This window comes from Gymnodraco acuticeps, unplaced genomic scaffold (assembly GCF_902827175.1).
Source record: "Gymnodraco acuticeps unplaced genomic scaffold, fGymAcu1.1, whole genome shotgun sequence".
In the NCBI taxonomy this organism is placed as follows: domain Eukaryota; kingdom Metazoa; phylum Chordata; class Actinopteri; order Perciformes; family Bathydraconidae; genus Gymnodraco; species Gymnodraco acuticeps.
Window position 1 is genome coordinate 143,673 of NW_022990034.1, and position 22,592 is coordinate 166,264.

The 22,592-nt window shown below is 38.6% G+C and overlaps 1 protein-coding gene across 4 annotated transcripts in view; it reads right to left on the minus strand.

Moving 5' to 3' along the window:
* Positions 1–22,592, minus strand: part of ptpn4a (protein tyrosine phosphatase non-receptor type 4a) — a 96,658-nt gene that overhangs the window by 19,070 nt on the left and 54,996 nt on the right. For 2 of the 4 annotated variants that reach the window (XM_034215078.1, XM_034215080.1), the window contains exons 6-19: positions 22,007–22,051; positions 20,723–20,775; positions 17,301–17,421; positions 15,993–16,080; positions 15,149–15,237; positions 11,542–11,605; positions 10,005–10,177; positions 8,789–8,857; positions 8,541–8,690; positions 7,362–7,526; positions 1,932–2,091; positions 1,354–1,437; positions 1,059–1,115; positions 350–506 (exon numbers count right to left, since the gene is read on the minus strand). In XM_034215078.1, coding sequence (XP_034070969.1) covers positions 350–506; positions 1,059–1,115; positions 1,354–1,437; positions 1,932–2,091; positions 7,362–7,526; positions 8,541–8,690; positions 8,789–8,857; positions 10,005–10,177; positions 11,542–11,605; positions 15,149–15,237; positions 15,993–16,080; positions 17,301–17,421; positions 20,723–20,775; positions 22,007–22,051 — 1,475 coding nt within the window. The remainder of the gene's footprint in view (positions 1–349; positions 507–1,058; positions 1,116–1,353; positions 1,438–1,931; positions 2,092–7,361; positions 7,527–8,540; positions 8,691–8,788; positions 8,858–10,004; positions 10,178–11,541; positions 11,606–15,148; positions 15,238–15,992; positions 16,081–17,300; positions 17,422–20,722; positions 20,776–22,006; positions 22,052–22,592) is intronic. The other 2 variants (XM_034215081.1, XM_034215079.1) reach the window with 1 other exon arrangement.

Below are 22,592 nucleotides of genomic sequence, written 5' to 3' on the forward strand. Positions count from 1 at the left end.
CCAATCGGAAAAAACAACAACAATGAAAAGATGAATAAAACAAAAAGGCACAACCAACAAAAGGGAAAATAAAAACAAATTATTCAAATAACTCTCTGGTTAATGTAGGAAAAGAAAGTAAATATGGGGAATGTAAAAAAAAAGGGGGGGGCTAGTCTCTTACGGTTATAAACGTATTATCTTAATGAAAAGGTTATTGAAGTATTTTTAAATCTTAAATACACAGAAGGTTGCTAAATGAAAAGCAATATCTTACAATCCAATACAACAACAAAACACGTTTTTTTTAGATTGTGTCATCACTCTGGCATTAAACTGTTGTATTCTACTGCCAATGGGAAGAACTCACCATTGGGCCTGACCAATAGGATGAGCTCTCCAGAGTGGCTCTCGCAGCTGGCTTTGATGAACATGACCACCTGGTCGTGGGTGTGGTCCGAGATGTCCCGGCCATTAATTAGGACCACCTGGTCGCCCTCGTTAAGGCGAGGCACACACAGGTCAGCCTGGGGAGGGAAGAGGGGGGGAGGGGAGGGAAGAGGAGGGGAGGAAGAGGAGGGGAGGGAAGAGGGGGGGGGGGAGGAGGGCAAAGGGAGAGCGAAGAAGGGAAGAAAAGACAAAAAGAGAGACAATGAGACGGGTGAGATACCATCGTTAGTAATGTGTGTTGAGTTGGATTAAATGATTCTCATACAGAATAGAGTGTCTTAAGACTACATAATGCTAAAGTAGTAGCTGTTTGTAACGCTGCATTCGTCTTATTACATGCATACAGCCCAACATACTTTATAAATACTATACTATAAAAAAAAAAAATCTATTTATATGTATCGATCAAATATCCTAATATCTTTGACCAATTACTTCGATATCGATACTTTTTTGTAGACTTGACTATTGCTGCTTCTATTAAACATTTACACAATGAGATTTTTGACCTTATTCTTATATTCACATTTAAAAATAAATCAAATAACATCGCTTTACTTAATGCAACCTCTCAACACAACAGACTAGACTCATGTCATGTCATCTTTATATTATTGATATGGACTTACTGAAGTTCCCGGAGCCACTCGAGACACAATGATGGGCATCTTCTGGTCAAACCCCCCCTGGAGACACACAAGTAGATCAGCTAACAGCACAAAGCATGACACACGTCTTCTGTTTCCAGAGCAGAGTTAGCAGTTTAGGCAAGGATTAGGTATTAGTCACGTCTGATCATTTTAGCCAAGGTTTCTCATCACTTGGCATAAACAAGAGGGAAAACCAAAGAGAGAGATGATGAGATGAGCCATGGAACAACAGAGACAAAAGGGCCGTTGTGTCTCAATTAGTGTCAGCGCTTACCTTGACATTGAAGCCAAAACGTCCGTGTTCATCAGGCTTCATCTTGATCAGGACCAGATTATCATGGGGGACTACTCCATTTAGCTGCAAGAGACATTTTGGACACAGATGCATCAAATACACATACTGCAGTCTGTCAAACCATTCCTCTATGCGGCAAAGGGACATTGGCTCTGGCGCTAACGCTAGGCAACATGTATTGGATGATCATGTTGGTTCAAAGGTTTTAACTTCATTCAATAAGATTTAAATCAGCAAATAAATATTTTTGGCCACTAGGGGTCCAAAAAATACACCAAAACAAACGGATGAATCAAAAAGAACCTCTTATTTTGAAAAGCGCTCATTGAACTTGACATTAATTAACATTGCTAATGAGGTTTATGAATTAAAATGATACTGCATAGTTTAATGAAATCTACGGAGGTTTACATTTGTGAAACCCATTCTGTCAACGATATACAAAATGAACACTGGAGAGAATATTTGATTATGCTATTATCAAGCCTAACAGGGTATCCTTCTGACTGTTTTTTTAATAAGCACCACGTGTTTCCGCCGTGTTTGGTTTGACTGACCACGGTCTTGTCAGCGTTCACAGGGACGTCGTACATCTCGTTGAGGTGGTTGTCCAGGAGGCTCTGCTGGGAGTGGGCCTGGATGATCTGGCTCAGGGTTTTCCTGCTCAGCTGTTTGGGGGGCAGAGCTGGGGGGAGGCCGTCGGGCCCGTCTGGAGACCTGAGGGAGGAAAAGAGAGGGGGGAGTGTTACATTTAGGTAAATGTTGAAAGGTTATATTTACTAATGCAGCAAGGATTCGTCTAATCTGATTGGAAAACTCATGTTCCAGCCGTGGTGATATTGCCCATTTACATAACGTTTGTAGATAATTAAATTGTACCTTGTTAAACAAAATGACTATTGTTAGAAATTCAAGGATGCACAATACAGATCAGGCACTAATGGGAAATGTAAATGATTGTGCCAATAAAAAAAGGTTGTTATTATGAAGACAAATTGCTCTCATTGACTTGAATCTACAAATGATGATAACATATGGTGGTAAAAACCTTTAGTTTGTTTCGCATCTGCCAATAAACAGAGAACAAGAAAAAAAAAGTAGCACACTGACTAGAGAACCAAACATAATCGTCAACAGTGTGGATGTTTGTCACAGTTTCTAAAAAAAAACAAAAAACATTTCAGATATTAAAACGTAATGTAATCTGAAATATTTATTATTGCTCCCAATATCTTTGCCTTTATTATCTTCGCATAAACTATAGGTTGTAAAATTCATGTTTTTTTAACAGTCGCAGTTTATTATAAGTGGTCACAATTTGCTAAAAATCCATATTGTTCATCCTTTTATTCAAGTTAAAAAATAAATGTTCACAATTTGCTGTCTGGCAGAAAAAATGCTGATGGAAAAAGTTGAACGGCCTGAAATTGTAAAACAGGGTGGGAAACTAAAAAGAACAAATATGCAACCATAGAAAAGGGGAGAAAGGAAATCAAGGTTTAACTGAAGATTGTTGATTGAAAAAGAAAAAAGAGACAAATAGTGAAAAACAGATAAAGGGGAGTGAGAGAGAAAAAGATTGCAAGAGACAGAAAGGCTTAATAGCGCTGTGTTAGTCACAATGCATTAACCTCAATACAAGGGCTGCTAGAAGAAGGAAACCCCCCCCCCCTCCATCATACACACAATAAAAGGCAGTCAGTGTGTACGACGAAACAACACAAGACAATCAGGTAAGGCTTTCAGCGACATCGTGGGGCGCTCTCTGGGGGGTATAAGTGTGTGTGTGTATGTGTGTGTGTGTGTGTGTGTGTGTGTGTGTGTGTGTGTGTGTGTGTGTGTGTGTGTGTGTGTGTGTGTGTGTGTGTGTGTGTGTGTGTGTGTGTGTGTGTGTGTGTGTGTGTGTGTGTGTGTGTGTGTGTGTGTGTGTGTGTGTGTGTGTGTGTGTGTGTGTGTGTGTGTGTGTGTAGGCACTCCTTTGGGGGCGAGAGCACCAGTCAAAGCGCATTGCCTTTGTTTTGGCTTGGGCTACTGGTGCCACTTTGTGTTTGAAACACACACATGGAATCTAACATGTATTATGGGTCAGACGCAGGTCAGGCCTTCAGAAGGAGGGCAGAGCACAGCAGGCCCGAGCCCACACCCTACATCCCCCTGCATTACTGTGATTCCTCAACACGACACACACCAGTGAAATGGATATGAACGTGTCTTCGTACCACACCACAACATAGCCAAAGCCCTGGGATAAGGAGATGTAACCTTTGTCGACAGCGGACATGACTAAAACTTGCTTTTTAGTTTTCCGTGCGTCAAATGCTTTGATCCTAAATGTCTTATTTTCCTTAAGGAACATTTTTGAAAGCCTGATGGAACTAAATGAGACAGTGACACAAGATCGTGGGTACATGAGAAGATCTAAAAACAAGCTGCTATGAAGTATGAGGTCAGATAATTCTCAAAATAAATGAAAGCACACAGAAGGGTTCAAAAACGAGAACGTGTTTATATATAAATATCTCTTTAAAACATTTTTGAAATGCAAAAAAACAAACATATATGTAAAAAAATAAAGGTTGAGGGGTGGGACATATCTAAACGGTTGACCGATCACAACAGAGCTGACTAGCAAACCAATCAGAGCAGACTGGGCTCTGGTTTCAGACAGAGGGTGAAAAGAGGTGCTGCAGCACAGGCAGAACGAGAAAAATAAAGCACTTGAAATATATAAATATGGTTCCTTTAAATCAAATCCTTGTGGGAATGTGTGGGAAATGAAGGAGCAACCTGATTGGCTACTGAAAGGTCTCCGCTGAAAAATAATGCATTTGTGGAATGAGCGTCAGAGGAGTCTCGAAAAAACCAGCACCCAAATGCAGAGAGGTTCATGCACGAAAACGCTTTGTAAACTCAGGTTCGAAAGGTTGTATATAAATGCAACGTTCAAATGTGTTTTTTAAGAAAATGTCCAACACTTTTTTGACTCTATAATAAAGCACCATGCATTCAAAACCACCAAAAGATGTAATTAAAAACACTTTCAGTGCAAACCCAAAACTGTTTTTCCTTTGCTTGACAACCTTGAAGAAACATGTCTGTTTTAAGCATACAATGTAATTTATCATGACATATACCATACTGCTGTAGCCCTGTTGTGTCACAGCACATTATGTAACTGTGCCTTTTTGATCCCCAACACTGTCAAGAAAATATAGACGCCGCATTTTGAAAAGCGTCACTGTAATGTGGCGCGGTTCGCTAAACCGATCATTTACACAACTAAAAACAGAACATTATAGAGAAGAGTGTCTGAGGGTTATGGCTTTGTTGTATTATTGCTCATGTGTGGAACTGACACAGCGTCTAACTGTGGCCTGTGGGACAGAAACAGATTCTAATTGGGTTTTTATTGGAGGAAAATCTTGGGAGGAACTTTGGGGGAATTTGGATTATGGGGTCTGAGAGTGACAGACGATAAAATATTGCAATATGTTTTGAGTCATGTCGTCTTAAATAGAAAATGAAAGGTCGTTGTATAAGTATATTTAAGAGTAGGGATGCAAAGTAAAAACATGACTAATCTTTCAGGGGAAAGGTGGGCATTACATATTAGACATTTGTTAGGGCACCTACAAAGTCTCGAAGGCCTAAATGTTTAACAAAAGTTTTATATTTTAGGGGTTTTGTTCTCGGTTGTCTGCAAACAAGCTCTTTAGAGCCCCCCCCCAAGTGACTTAAAGGCAGCCCCTCGCTCACGTTTCAAATACAAATCTGAAATTTGATAGGCTTATGTAGCATGGTGCCTTTGGCGTTGTGACGTAAACCCAACAGGAAGTTGGCCATTTTGATTTTTAAGTGCAATATTTGACCAATTGTTGCACATTACACACACTGTATTTCAACAAACTCCTACAGTTTTGATCCAATCAACTTGAACTAGCACCTTTGTAAGACCTTGAAGATCAAAAGTTATTCAAAACTTGCAGCTTTAATTTTATATTTGTACTTGACAAAACTAAATCACAACTTAGTATGAACAAAGGACATATATGTATTCAAATCTAAAACTGATTGGGAATCTGGATTGGAAACAGTTCCTTTAAGAAAGCATCACAATATAAATGGTGGAGGAGGCAACTCAAACTGTTAAAACATAATTTTGTCCTTTTTATAATATTTTAGTTTTGAAAATTGTATGAGGTTACTATTTTCAGATTCATCTTTTGTGTTTTGACGGGCCATACCAATGGATAAGCGTCTCTAAAAAGAGAACAACTCATTTAGGCATTCCATCCGGATGTTTCCCCATTGTTTCCTCTTGCTGTTTTTCCAAACTGGGCAAGGCAGCATGTAAAAAGTTTGGTTTGATCTTACTCATTACTCATTATGGTGAGTAACTTTTATGCTTCAGGCCGAATGTGGTTGTTACAATAACAGCATGCTTACACAAAGAGAATGATTGCTACATAGCTTCAAAAACGTTTTTACCTCAATTCCTTTGCGTAAAAAATTAAGTAAAAAGGTGAAACACAATTACCAGATATGTTTTGATTCAAAACTGAAGTTGATTAATTTACAGAATTTGCTATTTTTTTAAGCAGAAAAATGTAGTTTTTGAAATGAAAATGTTATGTGGGTGTTAAAAACGGTATTGGCTATTGTGATTGGACAAATGTCATGAAGCCAAAATATGAATAGGCATGTATAACGTGCACGAGGAAGAGAGCGCAGGTGATTATGTCATCTTTTGGCTCTGTCAGTGATGAGCCAACACTTGCTGTGTGTATGTGTGTATGTGTGTATGTGTGTGTATGTGTGTGTGTGTGTGTGTGTGTGTGTGTGTGTGTGTGTGTGTGTGTGGGTGTGTGTGTTTAGCTTTGTAGGCAGCGGAACTACCACGGTAATGTTACTTAACCACTCTGATCTCCAACTGAGAAATGTTCCATCTACTGTCGTAGCAACAAGAGCATGCTGTATTTACAATGCACCTTTTGCCTCATTCAAATAATTCAAACATGCATATTACATCAACGGCTCATTTCCAGATCAATATAACAAAATATGGCTGCTTGACAATCAAATATTATAACATGATATGTCAGGCATATATTAAGTGTCTTAATGTTTTCCTATCCAAAACAACACATTTGACTAACCAGCCATTCATTATTTATCTTAGATCCGCACAGACTAGATGTCAACCATTGCCACTCCTTTGTTTGGATGTAATAAATTATAAATAATTGTGATAAATTATATTCTCGTCTTATTAGGCCATTCAAAGTTACTGATGTGATTACGATATAATAGCTATATAATGCAAGTACACCCTTGCAAAGAGCAATTCCTTCAATTAACATTTTTATACAATACAAATAAAAAGACTTAGGAATTTTCAGATACTGTGATGTAAAGATTTTTAGCTCAATTCAATTGGGCAGAGTTTTAAAAGTCTCTCACAACTCACTCTACTTACCCATCGGCTTTCAGGCTTTAAGACTGAAATGTTGAACTTTATTAGATCAAAAACTCAAACACATACACAGACACAGTCACACACAAACTAATTCCGAGTTCAGCCCTGTTGTATAACCTCTCCGCCCTGCTACAGTACCAGCCATAAACACATTTTACAGGCTGTTTTTCAAAGGCTTCATCTTTCAATGGGACTGGCTAAGTGACACTGGGAGAGGGTGTGAACCGTCGGGAGAAGCCACAGGCACACACAGACATTTAAAAAGCAGCCGACTCAGCGGAACAGTCAGACAGAGTGGCACTGACACTGATGGGTAAAATTAAACTTCAGAATTAAATGGTGGCTGTTCATTTCATGAGACAGTTCAATTACAGTTATATTACTTCCATGCTACCAAGTCAGCAGTTTTGTTTTGTTTTGTTTCTCCTTAAGACAAAGAGCTTTAAAGACAATATGGGGGGATGTGGGTGCATGAAAAAGAAAAACCCTTTGTCCCCTGACAGAGACTTACGGTGTTGAGTCCAAGCTGATGCTGTTTGCCTGCGTGGACGATGCTGACTTGTGATTGGATGAGGAGAAGACCGGTAGGCTGGGTGAGGCGTGGATCACATGATCGACCAGGTGGCCAACGGACGACGGGCGTAGTCGCGTTCCCTCTTGTACAAACATCGAGTTCCTGACAAACACACGTTCAAAGACAGTGATGTTAGAGGGCTGATGATACAAACTCAAATGTTTTTAATGTGCTGAATTTAATATCCAACAAACATCATTTCATGTAAATCACACTCATTTGAATTAAAATTGTTGATATCATTCTTGTAAGGCTAACTTTAACTTTTAATTTTTTGAAGTACAATCTAAACAAATGAAATGATACTTGATGCAGGATTGGACCAGGAAGGAATACAGTACAATGAATTATTACAATTTGTACTTGATTTTTTTATAAGAAGTTGAAAGTCGGAACAGGGTTCGGCTTCAGAAACTTGCTTAAGGACACTTATACGGTATAAATGATTGCTAATACACTCTAAAGCTGAGCGATAAACTCATTTTCTGAATGAATTCAAAGTTATGGTTTAGAAATATGATTAAAAACCTGCCACAGGGCATGCCTCAAGTCAGAGAGAGTAGCCGAAAAACGTGTACATAAAAATGTGAAATACATTCAAAGCACCTCTTGTAAGGTTTTAATATAATGAACCTTGTTACTCTCTATAAGGGAATTTATTATAGTTTTTACTGATTATTTTTGTTATAAAACTTATTTGAATGATTTATCTGACTTTCAAACGATCTAAATCTGTAATCGGATTTAGTTGGAACAAATTAGAGATTACATTTTTATTCCAAAAATTATTCAGAATTAGAGATTACATTTTTGTTCTACATCCCGACTTTACAGAGTTAAAAAAAAAAAATGTTTTCCGACTAAACAAAAAGAGGCAGCTCTTTCAAAATTACAGCACAGATGACTACATGGAATTAATAATCACAATATTTGTTTTTTACAGACACATGCTCTAAAACTAAATGTGAATACTCATTTTAAATCAGCTCAGTAAGTGTAAACAAAAGCTTATTTTCATATGTTCCTCACCATGTTGAAAATGCTTATTTAAATATGTTCTTCTAAAGTTGTCTAATGTTAATCTTAAGTGAAGGTAGACTTAAAACTCGGACTCACTGATTGGGCGTCCCGGGCGGCGATCGGGTGGGCAGGCTCTGTGTCTCCAGTCTCTCGTCTGATAGGCTGTTCCTGCTGACCGACTCCCAGTCAGTCCCGCCCAGCAACTTCCTGGCTAATGGCTTGCTGGGAGATCTGCGCAGAACAAGACTATAATTTGATTTGAGCTGAATTAAAAACAATAGTTATAACACCCTAGTTCTACCGTTATTGCTTTGTGATGGCGAGAGTGAAACATTCCGGATTACCTTGCAAACACTCTGTCCTTGATGCCTTTCTCCTTTCCATACTGCACAGACTGCACCTCCGTCCGTCCGCTGGAGAAAAAACCAAGACAAGTAAACACACATCAGTGGACTTTCTTGGAAAATCAAACTTTAACCAGAGTGAGCCAGGCAGAACATATTTAACTCTTAGGTTTAAAAAAGAAACTGATTTCTAAAGCTAAAGAAAAATTAACAGCGACCACAACATGGAGAGCACTCACACACACACACACACACACACACACACACACACACACACACACACACCACACACACCACACACACACACACACACACACACAACACACACACACACACCACACACACACACACCACACACACACACACCACACACACACACACACACACACACACACACACACACACACACACCACACACACACACACACACACACACACACACACCACACACCACACACACACACACACACACACACACACACACACACACACACACACTACACACACACACACCACACACCACACACACACACACACACACACACACACACACACACACCAGAGCAGCCAGGCTTGCTTGGTTTCATCACTGCTGCTCGCTCAATAATTCATCACAATCCCTCCATCTCTCAGTTCATATGTCCCTCATACTTCATAGAAAGGGGATATAAATAAAGCTATCAATGAAGTAAACTAAGTTGTTATAATGCAGTACTGAGTCAAAGGTTTGGAAAAGCCATTTATTTGTATTTTTCTTTCTCTTTTCCAACTTTAAAATCCTCAAAATGTACATTATATAATCAAGGTGAAGGGGTTTATTAGTAACAAAAACAGTGGTGGGGGACTTTGAAGTGACTTTCACATGGACACAATGAATAATTAAGTGGTGGTTTTCTAGGATAAAATAGAATGAGAGGCAACCGTTAGCTCTTCTATTGTTTCAGCCGCTCAACACAGAGTGAAACAACTGCATCAACTTCCAAACAAACATGATTTCTGTTCATGTTTCCCTGGAGTGATTCTCTTGTTGAGAGACCGACTGAAGGAAAAACAGACAAATCAACTACATGTCTGCTCCATTTATGTGTGTGTCTGATCAAGTGTGTGTACATGTCAGGCTGTCAAAGTCTGGCTGTCCCAGGAAGACTCTTCAGAAATCCTCTGTGGATTATCTCCACATTCCTCTTGAAGAGTGAATGTGTCTTGTATTTCTTACCAGTATCTGAACTTAGAGCCCAGAGTGAAGTAGTGAGAGAAGAAGTTCTTCTGTGGCGGGATGGGTCGATCCAGCCTGAAGAAGGTGTGGTGCTCCACACAAGACTTCCACAAGTTTTTACAGGCCCGGTAGTTCACCATGTTGAAACCCAGCAGCGTTTCCCGGGTCTCAGTCTGTGTGCAGGGAGGGGAAGAGAACATTAGAGGGCTGTTGGATAACACTTTGGTATTCAGCATGAGAGGTGAGAGTGGGTGACCTGCATTTATCTGTAATGCAAGAAAAGATACATGTTGTAGTAGAGACAGGCAGTGTGTGGCTAACTGTTTAAACTGTATTTCTATTCATTTTTAACGGCTGTATCTACTGATTATAGTTTTTTAGGCTTAACCAACTGTTTTAACTGTCTTTCCATTAAATCTGACTAACTGTTTTTTTACTTTTTCATGAATTACTTAAACTAACTATTTCGACAATTTGTCGGGTTCTGCTAGCTTACTACTACTATTACAAATCCAATTATTTTAGATAACTTCGTACAATGTTTAACTATGACTTTAAGCTAATTATTTCAAAATGTAATTCAATTATTTTAGCTAAATATTTTTCCTTTTTAGACAAATGTTTTGGCTAAATATGTCTACGGTTTAATCAATACTTTTTGCTAACCTTTTTTTAATTACTTTAAGCAGTTATTTGGGGGGCTAATGGTTTTGACAGTTTAACCCTTAGCTATAGTTTTTTCTTCCCTGTGTTCTCTTTTGGACAGATTCGTGGTGTTCAGGTGGTAAAGCTGACTTGAATGTTAATATGAGGAAATCCTTTTTTTATTAAATCGTTGTTTCTAACTTTATAATCTGTTGAGCTAACATTACTCTTCTGTCTTTCCTTTAACCCTGGCAGCTCTAGACAGCGGTAAAAGTTCCTCTGTTCGGGAAACACAGAATTTGGAACAAATAGGGATGACGTTTATGCCATTTAGTAAAGTAACAGGCGAAAGTCGGTTGAGTATTCAGACACAAATATATACAGTAAATACACTGTATGTTCAAGGACAATGCAGCTCTTAAGATGCATTCAGGGAGGAAGACGAAACAAGAAAGGGTGGGAGAAATGGAAATTCAAGAACTCGTTTTTTTACATCAAAGAGGCTGCAAAAAAGCAAGGTAACACATATTCAGAAGTTGACAGAGCATGTCAACATTGTTTATTAAATTGTGAATAAAAAAGAGATCCACATGTTAAACAAGGGATGCAGGACAGAGAGGGTGATTATAGAGGGTGATGGTGAAGCAGGACACAGACAGCAGGGGGTTAATCTGACACTGATTATTACACATACATATATGCAGACACAGCTAAGCTATCTACAGCATATAAACACACACACATTTATACAGTCTGTACGGAGAAACACAGGATAAACTCTTTCATCTGTTCAAAAGACACAATGGTGGTGGTTAAGGGTCTGTGTGTGTGTGTGTGTGTGTGTGTGTGTGTGTGTGTGTGTGTGTGTGTGTGTGTGTGTGTATACACCTACTGCTTCTCTTCTTAGCTGGATGAAGAACTGTTTGCACTTGAAAGAGATTTTCACTATTTTCAACCTGCAAGCAGAAAACGACAAAAACAATACAGAAGAGAAATGAGGACACTCAGCCATTAATGAGCTTATCATCATATTGACAAACTGATGTTACATTTCTACACTTTTGTTTGTAAAGGTCAGTCATTGTACAAGTAGTGGGTTTGCCCAAATACTACACCGTGTAGAAATATTGAACAAAATGACCTCAAAACTGTATTAAATGTTACGCTGACCATTTTGTTATGCTTGAGAGGAATAAAAAGCATCTGTAATAATCAATATATTAATAGTATCACAATTGTTTGAGGGCATTTCAATAACCATTATAGCAACACAACCAAATGTTTCCTGCGTAAATGTTTAAGTCCTCAACATCTAGCTAGCGCTTTCTCTTCCCTTTGGGAAATCGTCTTCTTACACACAGCCTAAAATTATACATTATACAAAGTTATACATTCTCCCTCAGCATGTCCCAGTCCATCGCTGAAGCTTTATGATGTGAAGTCCATCATTTGAATGGCTGAGTATAGCAGATGCTATTTCTGGCAGCAAATTAACAGCACCCTGTACAGCTTTTCATGATAACAAGGGAGCTAGTTTGGAATAAAGAAAAATCATTATCCGCCCTACAATGCTCTTTCTGTATTGGTCAACTGTTTCTTAACATGCAGAAACAATATATGGATATTGTAAGAATAGACTAGATTCCCTTGTTTTGTTTGACAGTAAACATAATTAGAAAAAGGCAGCGTAGATGGAAACACAAGGGCATGTTTAAACGTATCTCTCAGGAATAAATAGAACTACAACCCACACTTTCTCATTGAATCACCAGTTCATCAAGTAAGCTGACCCATGTGTCACATCCCAACTGTTCATTCAACCTCCGAGCTGGAGGCTACGATAACAACCATGTTGAAGTCTCCCAAAATCCCAACCATGCCCTCTTTTTCTCATCAATCTGTGTTGTATCTAGTCATGCCTTTAAAGAGGCAGGAATGAAATAATATTCCAATCAGAGGGCCACACACAGTAATAAGAGGTCTGCTGACGAGCGGCAGCAGAGTAACATAATCCCTTCCCAGAGCTCTGTTGCCGCTGTGACTCATCGCTGCCTGCTAAATATATTTTACATACTTACTCACACACTCTCGCATGGGCAAACACACGCACGCACACATGCTTAGGCAGAGTGTGAGTCATGCGGCATCTAAGTGTGGCTCATTTGTCAGGCTGCTGTGAACAGAAGTAGGAAAGAGGCAACAATCTGAATGTCTCTCACTCTTGACCCATTTCTTACTGTATCTTACAGTTCCATCTATTATAATAAGAGAGAAGAAATACTAAGACTTCCTTTAGGAGAGTAGAAAAAATCAGTGCGCCAAGGTTTGAGAGACACTGTTGTATATTGTGTTTCTCTCTATTTCTCACACGTGGTGGTGGACAGCTGTTGGGGACACCACTGTTGGTCTCTAAATTTAGCTCAACTGACTGGATATGTAGACACGCTTGAACTAGCTTGAACTAGCTTATACTGATTTTTTCTCCAATTTACACCAATTTACATTAATTCCTAACCCCAAAAACCGTCCCAAAATGGGAGGCGAGTCACCATATTTAATTATTTGTTACTCTGTCAGTAAAGGTCCCCACAATGTCAGTAATGCAAACCCCTTACACGAGCACACATTCAATCACCTTACTGTTGTCAGACATTCGCTGATGTCGACACACACTGCAGCTGCTTGGTCAGGGTGTGTATGATGTTAAGCCTAAACACGAGTGAATTATCTTCCGGAGTTACAGGGATTTGAGTAGTTACTATCCCACCCCTGGCAGCCATTAACATTTAGCCTCCCACAGAGCAGCAGCAGCAGACGGGAGGTTTCCAAGAATCGATGCTTTGGAGCTAGCAAGAGACATAAAGAGTGATGAGAGAATTGGACACAAAGAGGGGTGGAAAAAGGACAGAAAGAGAGAAGGAGGGCAAGCAGATGTGATTGCTATAATATTTCCAGGAAACCTTTTTTCATTCGAGGTCCTCTGCTTAGAAAAATCGGAGGGAATCATCTGCTTAATTCTGGAGAAGATAAACTAAGGCTTAATATGATGCGGAGACATTACGCAGCACATTTATCAGTAAAAAGGGTTCCTGGAGGCGGTTCAAGTGAAGCTGGCAGAGGGTAGATAGACAGAGAGGTGGGTTTGTGACAAGAACATCCAGCTTGATTCCCCAGATCAGGGGTGTGTGGCTAGGGGAAATGATGAATGATCAACTGTGTCTCAATTTGAGTACTTCTATACTAACGGTGACATTTTAAGAGTTGAACGCTTGACACACCTCACAGTCAACCATTTGCCATCTTGGCTATGTTACAGAAGTGGCGGGACCAGCAACAGTTGTTCGGAAGAGCACAACACCATTCAAATAAAATGTATACATGTGGGGTTTTTTCTAGATGTAATACACAAACTACTACACTGTTTTCGAAAAAGAAGACACTGTTAATGTCATTGGATTAAAACAGTATTCTGTAATGATTGACACCACAAAAGATAATGCTGCTAGCTAGCAAATTAGCTGTTCGCAGGCTAGCTAACCGCAGCAATCATCACTTCCTGTAAGGGCACAGCAGCCATCTGCGTTTTGAGATAACACAAATTCACACACTGGCCAAGTGTTTAAAGTGTACCACATGTGGAAAGTGGTGGTATGTTCAGGGACACAGCATTGGTCTCCAGCCTTGTCAACAATCAACGTTTGAATTCCAGAAAGAAAGGCAGACGGGAGATGCAACTGTTCCAGTGGAACTTCTTGTAGTAACTGGGTTTTGAAGATGAAAATATTAATGGAATAAGCTTCTTTTTTATCCACAGTTCTACTCTATCTTAGTTGATAGCAGGCAGGTTTTTTGCTTTTGGCCAAATAGTAGCTTCACTGAAACCGTTTCAGGTCAGTTGTTTTCTGACCACAAGCTTCATTCATTTCTCATACTTAGTTGATTCAGTTACACTTGTTCACAAAGTGTGTATATGTTTCCAAATTATATTTCCAAATTAAAGAAAAAAGCTTTAAAGAATATACAAGAATACATCTTGAATATCATCTAGGATAATAAACTCACAAATATACGAGAAAAAAACTGGGAAAGTTTCAGTACTTTGTCATCCTCTACCCGCTCCCCCTCTGTGTTTTCATCTGTTTTCTTGGTCCATCGCCACTGCACCTCACTCCACCCTGACCAACTGCCTCACTGAAAATAAAATCATTAATGCAAGCCAACTTTCTAAAACTGGACTGTGACAAATCTGATATGATCATCACGTGTCTGACCCTAACGACCCACAACTTCTGCCTCACAACATCAACAAACTCACTCTGTCTCCCTCGAAACACTTTACAACAACTCTGGGAAAGTCACCTCTCTTGGAAACGCCATGTAAGCAAATCACACCTGGATCTGCGTACTTTATGTTGTGTGTGTGTGTGTGTGTGTGTGTGTGTGTGTGTGTGTGTGTGTGTGTGTGTGTGTGTGTGTGTGTGTGTGTTTGGGTCACTCACCATGCGAAAAGGTTGATCCTAACCCTGTTCTTGTAAACGACAATGCCGGCGGACATTACCCCGAGAAGAATCTCTGTGTTGCTCTGGTCCTGTAGAGAGGAGAACAGAGTGTGTGAAGGAGTGTGTGTGTGTGTGTGTGTGTGTGTGTGTGTGTGTGTGTGTGTGTGTGTGTGTGTGTGTGTGTGTGTGTGTGTGTGTGTGTGTGTGTGTGTGGACTGCTGATCAATTACACTGTGAAATAAAATTCCACTGTCAAATTTGTGCTGATATTTTGTACAAATATGTGATAGGGAGACTGAAATAAGTTCCTTATCAGCGTCCGATGCCTGATAACGCTGCATTGTGAAGAATACATCCCTGTTTAATACGAAGAACAGCTAGTAACGTTAGCTGTTAGCATCCGGAGCAAGTTTGCTTGTCTTGTGTTATTGTGCGTTTAAGCTTAATTAATAAAAAATGAAATAAACATATGAATAAATATATAAATATAAGCATTATTATGATGTATTTCATATTAATCATTTTTTATTTATTTATACAGACATAACATCTATTTCACGTCTGTCTCTTCTGGGTGAGGGCCCCCTGAGGCTGTTTCATGTTTTCCCCTTTGATTGTGTGGTTTCTTTGTGGACAAATGTGTCATTTTTTTATTGATTGATGGAACTATGACCTGTTGCCTTCCTAATGTGCAGCATTTCTGCAGGGTGCATCAATGTGTATTAAAAACACACTTTAGTTATTTCAAACAGCAACACAGAAAGAAACAGACACATGTAGCAGACGTTAACACATGCACCAAACACATGCACTGTCATCAGTGAGGAAATGAAACCGTACTTACCCTTGCATAGTGCAGCTCTACCCCGTAGAGCTCCAGCGTGCGTGCTGTGTTCAGATAATTAAACTCTGACTGGGCAGGAGATAGACCGCTGAGAGAGGGGAGGGAGAAAGGGATGGGTTCAAAGACAGATGGGGGGGGGGGGGGGGGAGGTTGTGCGTGGGAGCAAAGGGAGTGATGATGACAGGGTCGGTGGAAATAGAGAGAGTAGGTGTCAAAGAGACATATGGAGAAGGAGGGAGAATGGGAAGGGCACAATAAGAAACAAAATAAATCAGAAATGTGGACAGCAGGTTAAGGCCAGATAGACTGTGGTACACCAGTCATTAGTGAGCACCTGTTTGTGTAAGGTGGTGAGTTTTCTTACTTTTCTCGGTCAAAAAAAACCTGTCAAAATAAAACGTTTTTGACAGGGCTCAATAGGATGTATTTTGGGTAAGGGATACGGACAAAATCTGATGTTTATATCATGGTAGTGGTCTATACTGAAACACCTGTGCTCCTTTGTCTACTCTAGTCAAATAGTGACATCACTAGGTGACACTCGCGCTTCTATTGGCTAGCACTCCAACACATTGTATTGATAGGCAATGGAACGGGACATCTCTTAGCGGTTGACCAATCACAACACATGTTGGAAAATAATCATTCAGTTTCTCCTCAAATGTTATTATTTTACTCTTTTGTTTAACTCAACAGGACAATGATCGAGTTAAAAACTAAAGAATTAAAGAGCAAGAATTGTAAGTGTTACAGGTTTAATTTAAACAAATAAATGAAAGCCTGACTTAAGTTTTTACAATATTAAGCAAAATAAGTTTACACATTTCTATGCAGAATAAGTTTTTAAAAAAAGACTTTGCCTCCAGAATATGCTCGTTTTTCATTTGAATAATCCACAAAACCGTGTTGAAATAAACTTGGTGCAAATGTCTGTGAATCATATCCCCAAAGTTCTGCAAGATCACAAGATACCGCGAGAATAGCTACGTCCTGTTTTTGCCTAATCTCTACGGTTTTGGCACATTCCTACCGTTACAGTATAAAGCGTCATATCCCCCAACCCTATAATGTACACTGATGGTAGAATGAATCACTTTTACTGCCACAAATGTCTGTGTAGTGACTCCAGATGAAAAGACACTTTATCTGAACACAGAGTAATCTGTTCAAGGTCTGGAATCCAATTGATTTCTGAGTGATTTTCCTGCCACAAGCACGGTTGAATGCTTCACTTCCTTTGTGTTTTCTTTTACATGCATTTGTCAGAGGAATCAGTTCTGTGCTTGGTTTTTTTGTATCTCGGCGTACCTGTGCTGCTGGTGATGTTTGGCGACCTCTTTGTGGAAGTCTTGCGGAGGGTTGAGCATGAAGCAGAACTCTGAGAGATATCCCGCTGCGTGCTCCGATTCACTGTAGTCCCCCAACTCAGCTATAAAACAAGGGAGAGATCAATATGATGTCAATACATCAATAATCAAATATATGATTACACTCATTGTGCGAACATATGCTTCACATTCATCCATTTGCAAAACATATTGTGACTGTTTTCATGAATAGATTTTTTTGTATGAAAAAATATGCTATAGTGGAGTGATTTAACCCATTGCTTGGAGATTGGCTTAAAATAATTATAAATAATAAATGTATCTTAAAACCCTAAAACATGTCATTAAAAAAACTGATGCAAATAAAGCCAAATTATTAAAAAAAAACTAAACAAATGTATAATTTTCTTGATCTGAACGTTTTTCATGCGTCAGATCTGGAAAAGTAGGTTTTGTTATACTCGATGTGGCTTATTTAAAAAATAAAAATAAAATGTCGCCTAAGCTGGCAATAACCATTATTGCCAAATATCTTCAGAATATGAACACTTGAATGCTTTGGCTAATTATTCAAATTCATTACACCATCATTGTGTTCATTACACTTTCTCACACCGTCAGTCATCATCTCACACTCTTCAATCTTCAATCTTCGTGCCGCCGTATTGACTTTGTGGTGTGCATGTGTTTACGCAGGGAGGCATTGGAACAAACACAATCACAATGGTGACAAAAAACAATGAGACTTCACACTTTAACTGCAAATTCTCACACCCTCTGACAATACTCTTCAATGACGAAAGTAGGACTCATTACTTTTGAGTGTGCTGTTGTATACACGTGTTTCAGATCAAAGAGTCCTTATAGTGTGCCCATACACCAAGGTGGTATGATATTATTAAAAGAGATGGTAAAGCAAGACGATGCCTTAAATAATATATCTCAACCCTACTTTGAGTGTTCCCTTTCCCTAGTGTGTTGTATAGGAATGCAAGGGCTCAAATCCCAAAGTCCCCTCCAGAAGGAATTTGTTGGACTTGTTGAACATTAAAGCATAGAAACAGTTCACAGTAGAGCATCCAAATACAAATATGAACCTGAAAATTAGCAGAATATGTCTTCTTTAAAATGCCCATAACTGAACTGCAAGTAGAGATCAAGTCGTCTTTTCTATACATAGATACATTTAAATGGGGATCCAAATAGCAAAAGACAGAAGGTTAACTGTTTGTACTCAGAGATGAAGAAAGAAGTGAGTAGAAGAAAGATAAAAAGTGAAATAATTCCAAGGTCTTTCATCGCCTTAAGAGGGAAAAGTGAATCCCTGAAGCTATTGGCTCACTAGCTAACAGTTTACACTCACAAAGCATCAATTTAACTCAAGTGGTCCCTGGACTAAGCTACTAGCCGGTAGCCTAAGCATATTGACCAACGAATCAATCTGGGCTCACTTCTTATTGACGTGTACACGGCTCCAGGGAGGAATATATGTTCGGTCAATAGCATTCGGTTTAGAGCAGTGGGCTAATGTTGGTATGGCTTTATAGTGCAAGGCCACTGCAGCTCATAGAGAACCTGATCTCTCTGTATGTATTCATCTACCCATGTGAAATCCATACTGGCTTCAGCTCAGGCTCCTTATAATGATGCTATTGACTAACACGGCACAAACAACACATTGACCTCTCCGTTTGTGATGATGGATTTCCATACATTGTGTGTGCTTGCCCTTTATTAATATGAATATTGACAGGAAATCTGAGCATATCTAAAATGTACAATTGCATACATGAACAATAGCAACACTTTGCAATCATTGGAGCATTAAAGACGTAGAAGTGTTTGGCGATACAACATTTTTAGGGCTACACACTCTTAGTTGATTGGTTGACAAATTGGTCTTTGGACTACAAATGTGGTCTTTTTATGTTGATTCATGAAGTGGTGCAGGAATGAGTCCTCAATCTGGAAAAGATTCAGCATTTTGTTGGTGTTGGTAAGAGAGCTTATTTTCTAATCCAAAACCGAATGGAAAATCTCATGAACTTTTGTAGATGTTACAACAGCGATGCTAACTTTTGAGATGGCCGACAAGATTACTCCATTCCTGCATTACTATTTCCAAGAAAACTACGAGCACATCGCTGGTACTGTACGCGCATGATTTAAAGGGGTGTTTTTAGCATGATTCTTTGTGAAGACGTTTTTTTATATACAGATCTATCGATTCAAAAACGAATCAATGAGTCCATAAACAATTGTTAGTCGACTAAGAATTTCTTTATTCCAAGAAATGTTTTGTGTATACGAAAATGTACATTACAGTCAAAATGTACTACTAAAAACCGTAATGTCAAGCTTTTCTTATACAAACCAAAATACGTTTAATCCAAGAAAGGGGTCTATTATTTTCACGCAGAATTTGGTCACTTTGGTGTGATCAGCGGTGGCACTTGGTCCGAGCTAACTGAATTAGCATAGCAGCTGCTTCAAACCGTTTTTACCAAAGCAAACATTTATCTTCATAATCTGGGCTGGCACTGGGCAAAGGGACAACATGGACACACAGTGTATATGAGTGTGTGTGTGTGTGTGGGGGGGGGGTAAAAGCAGTGGTGTCATGATGTTGGTAGTCTGGGCCAAATCTCCTCTCTGACCTATATACTGTAGCAGTGCACAATCCCTTCAAAATATGCCAGAGTGAGGTGGCGGACATAAAGAGGGAGAGAGCGGAAGGGAGAGGTGGGGGTGAGAGAGGGGGGTGTGTGAGTGAAAAAAAGGGTTAATCAGAGAGGGACGAGGCAGACTAAACAGAGATAAAGAAAGAAGCAGACTGCATGAAAACAATGAGCAGCAGTGAAAGAGACCGAGCGAGTGTGTCATTATTCGGATGATGCAGTTAGCCTTTAGCTCAGCGCTAAATGTCCTGTTCACCACATCGTCACACGTCTTCTATATTTTTAGCACATTTCTGTAAAACTCTAAACTGGACAGCTCCACATTGTATTTAGTTTTTTATATTTTTTCCAATTAATATATTTTTTTATAAATATCATTTGTATAATAGTTAGATTTTGGGCATTCTTTTTGTTCTTAATTCCTCTCACTGACACCATTATACACCAAAGCAAATTCCTTGTACTGTATGTGTAAAGCAACTTTGCAATAAACTACATTTTTTAAATCTGATACTGATTCTGTAATAAAAAAAACACATTGTCTATTTATATCACTGCAAATAATAACATATCACCACAGAGCATAATTGAATGATAATGGCCTTAGATGCACTGGAGCAAACCACAGCGGTTTCATTTAACAGTGTGCAGCTAAAAGGGAAGCTAATGAATTGCCCTCCCATCGCTCTGTATAGAGTGGATGTATCCAGGGAGCCATACTCACATTGAACAGAATAGGACGCCAGCAGTGCGGCTGTGTTGTGTGGACAGGGCAATCTGAAACACACGATAAACAAACATTAAGCTTTGAATCAATGCAAAATAGTGTTACAGTTATTTTCACATAATAACACAGTAAATGCATCTCATCAAAGGGTGTTAGTCTGTGGAATAACTGTAATGATGCACTGAAATATTGTACAAGTCTATCTAAACTGAAAGTATTATTTAGGAGCCAAATCATTAATGGTTATGAACAGGACCTGTATAATCCCATTTGTTGTTATTTCTTGTGATTGTAAAAGTAATTTATTTCTGATTGTTTTGTAAAAAAACAAAAAGCAAACAAATTAACAAGACAAACATGTCGCTGATGTTGATGATGTTGACGATGACCTAATATTTTATCTATAAGAAAAATGTATGCTAGAGGGGGGAACATGACAGACTATTTGAGAATTATTGTTGTTTTTTTGTTTCTGTGTTGTACTTTGTTATAATTATTAATTTGAGTGAGAAGAAAAAAAGAATATATATATATATATTATTGTATGTTTTTGTTTCTGACATAAATAAACAATAAATTGACTTAAAAAATAAATAAATAAATGGATTTTGTTTATGCAGCACGTTATCCAGTATTTACAGCTCCTCAAAGCGATTACACATATGTCTTCATTTACCCACTCACAAAGCTATTCAACAGTAAACATACAGTAGTACATTAAAACACAATCAGATTTTTTTTAAAAAATTAGCACATATTGTTTCTTTCAAAAACAATAATGAGCAAGTTGTCTTTGTTTGTACTTCTGTACATGTGTTCGATGTCTATAATGCATATACTGTAAATATGTAATTCATTTAATATATATTGCAGTCAGTTTCTCTAGCTTATGGCTTTCACAAATGTGTTATTTTCTTTACATTCGAAGCTTTTATTGAGGTTTTTTTAATGAAGCTTTTTGAAGTGATTTCATCAAACTTTTAATTCAAAACATTTTGACCTTACAACACTAGATTGATGTATCTGTTAGGATCCTACGATTCGGAAACAGCTGGAACACCAATTATATTTGTGTGGATAAATATGAATCTGCCAGAATGCATCGAGAAGCAAAATAAATATAAACGTTATAAATGAATCTTGATTGAATAAAGCTTCAAAGCACTCGACTCTGGTAACCTTTAATACACCGTATTTAGAGCCTCTGATGAATATCCATTCCAACATGTCTTTATGATATAACTCATACGATAAATACACAGCTGCTGAAGACACACTCACCTTCCAGTTACGATGTCCTGCTTGATCTGAAGATAATATTGGTACCTGGGGGGGTGACAACACATGCATTAGGATAAGAGTCCAATGCACCTTTACCTCCGTTTGAATTGACTCCAGTTTCATGTAAAGACAACTGTGCTTATATAGTATAGAGTTCAACAATAATACATATTTGTTGGTAGTAGGTCAGTCTATTACAGTGTTTTGCAACTCAGTCTGTTATTTTATATATATATTTTACAAGCCCTGTGACAAAATAAATCCTGATCAATGCTGTTAATCTAATTTAATAAGCAGAGGCTTTTAAATAAAGTAAACAAAACTAATTTGCCTCGACAGAAATAATGAAAAGTGGAAAATAAAAGGCTTTTCTTGTAAAACGCTAATAACAAATACTAAAGGAAATGGAGGCGATTTACAGTATAGTGTATAACGGACATGAATTAGACACTGAAAGCATCACCCTACTATTAGCAATACTTCCAGGAGCCATTCGTTATCCAAGCTGTTCCCGTGTACTACACCATCTCTTTGTTACACACATTGTCCGACAAAGCCATCAGGAGTGTGTTTTGGTCGTGACTCG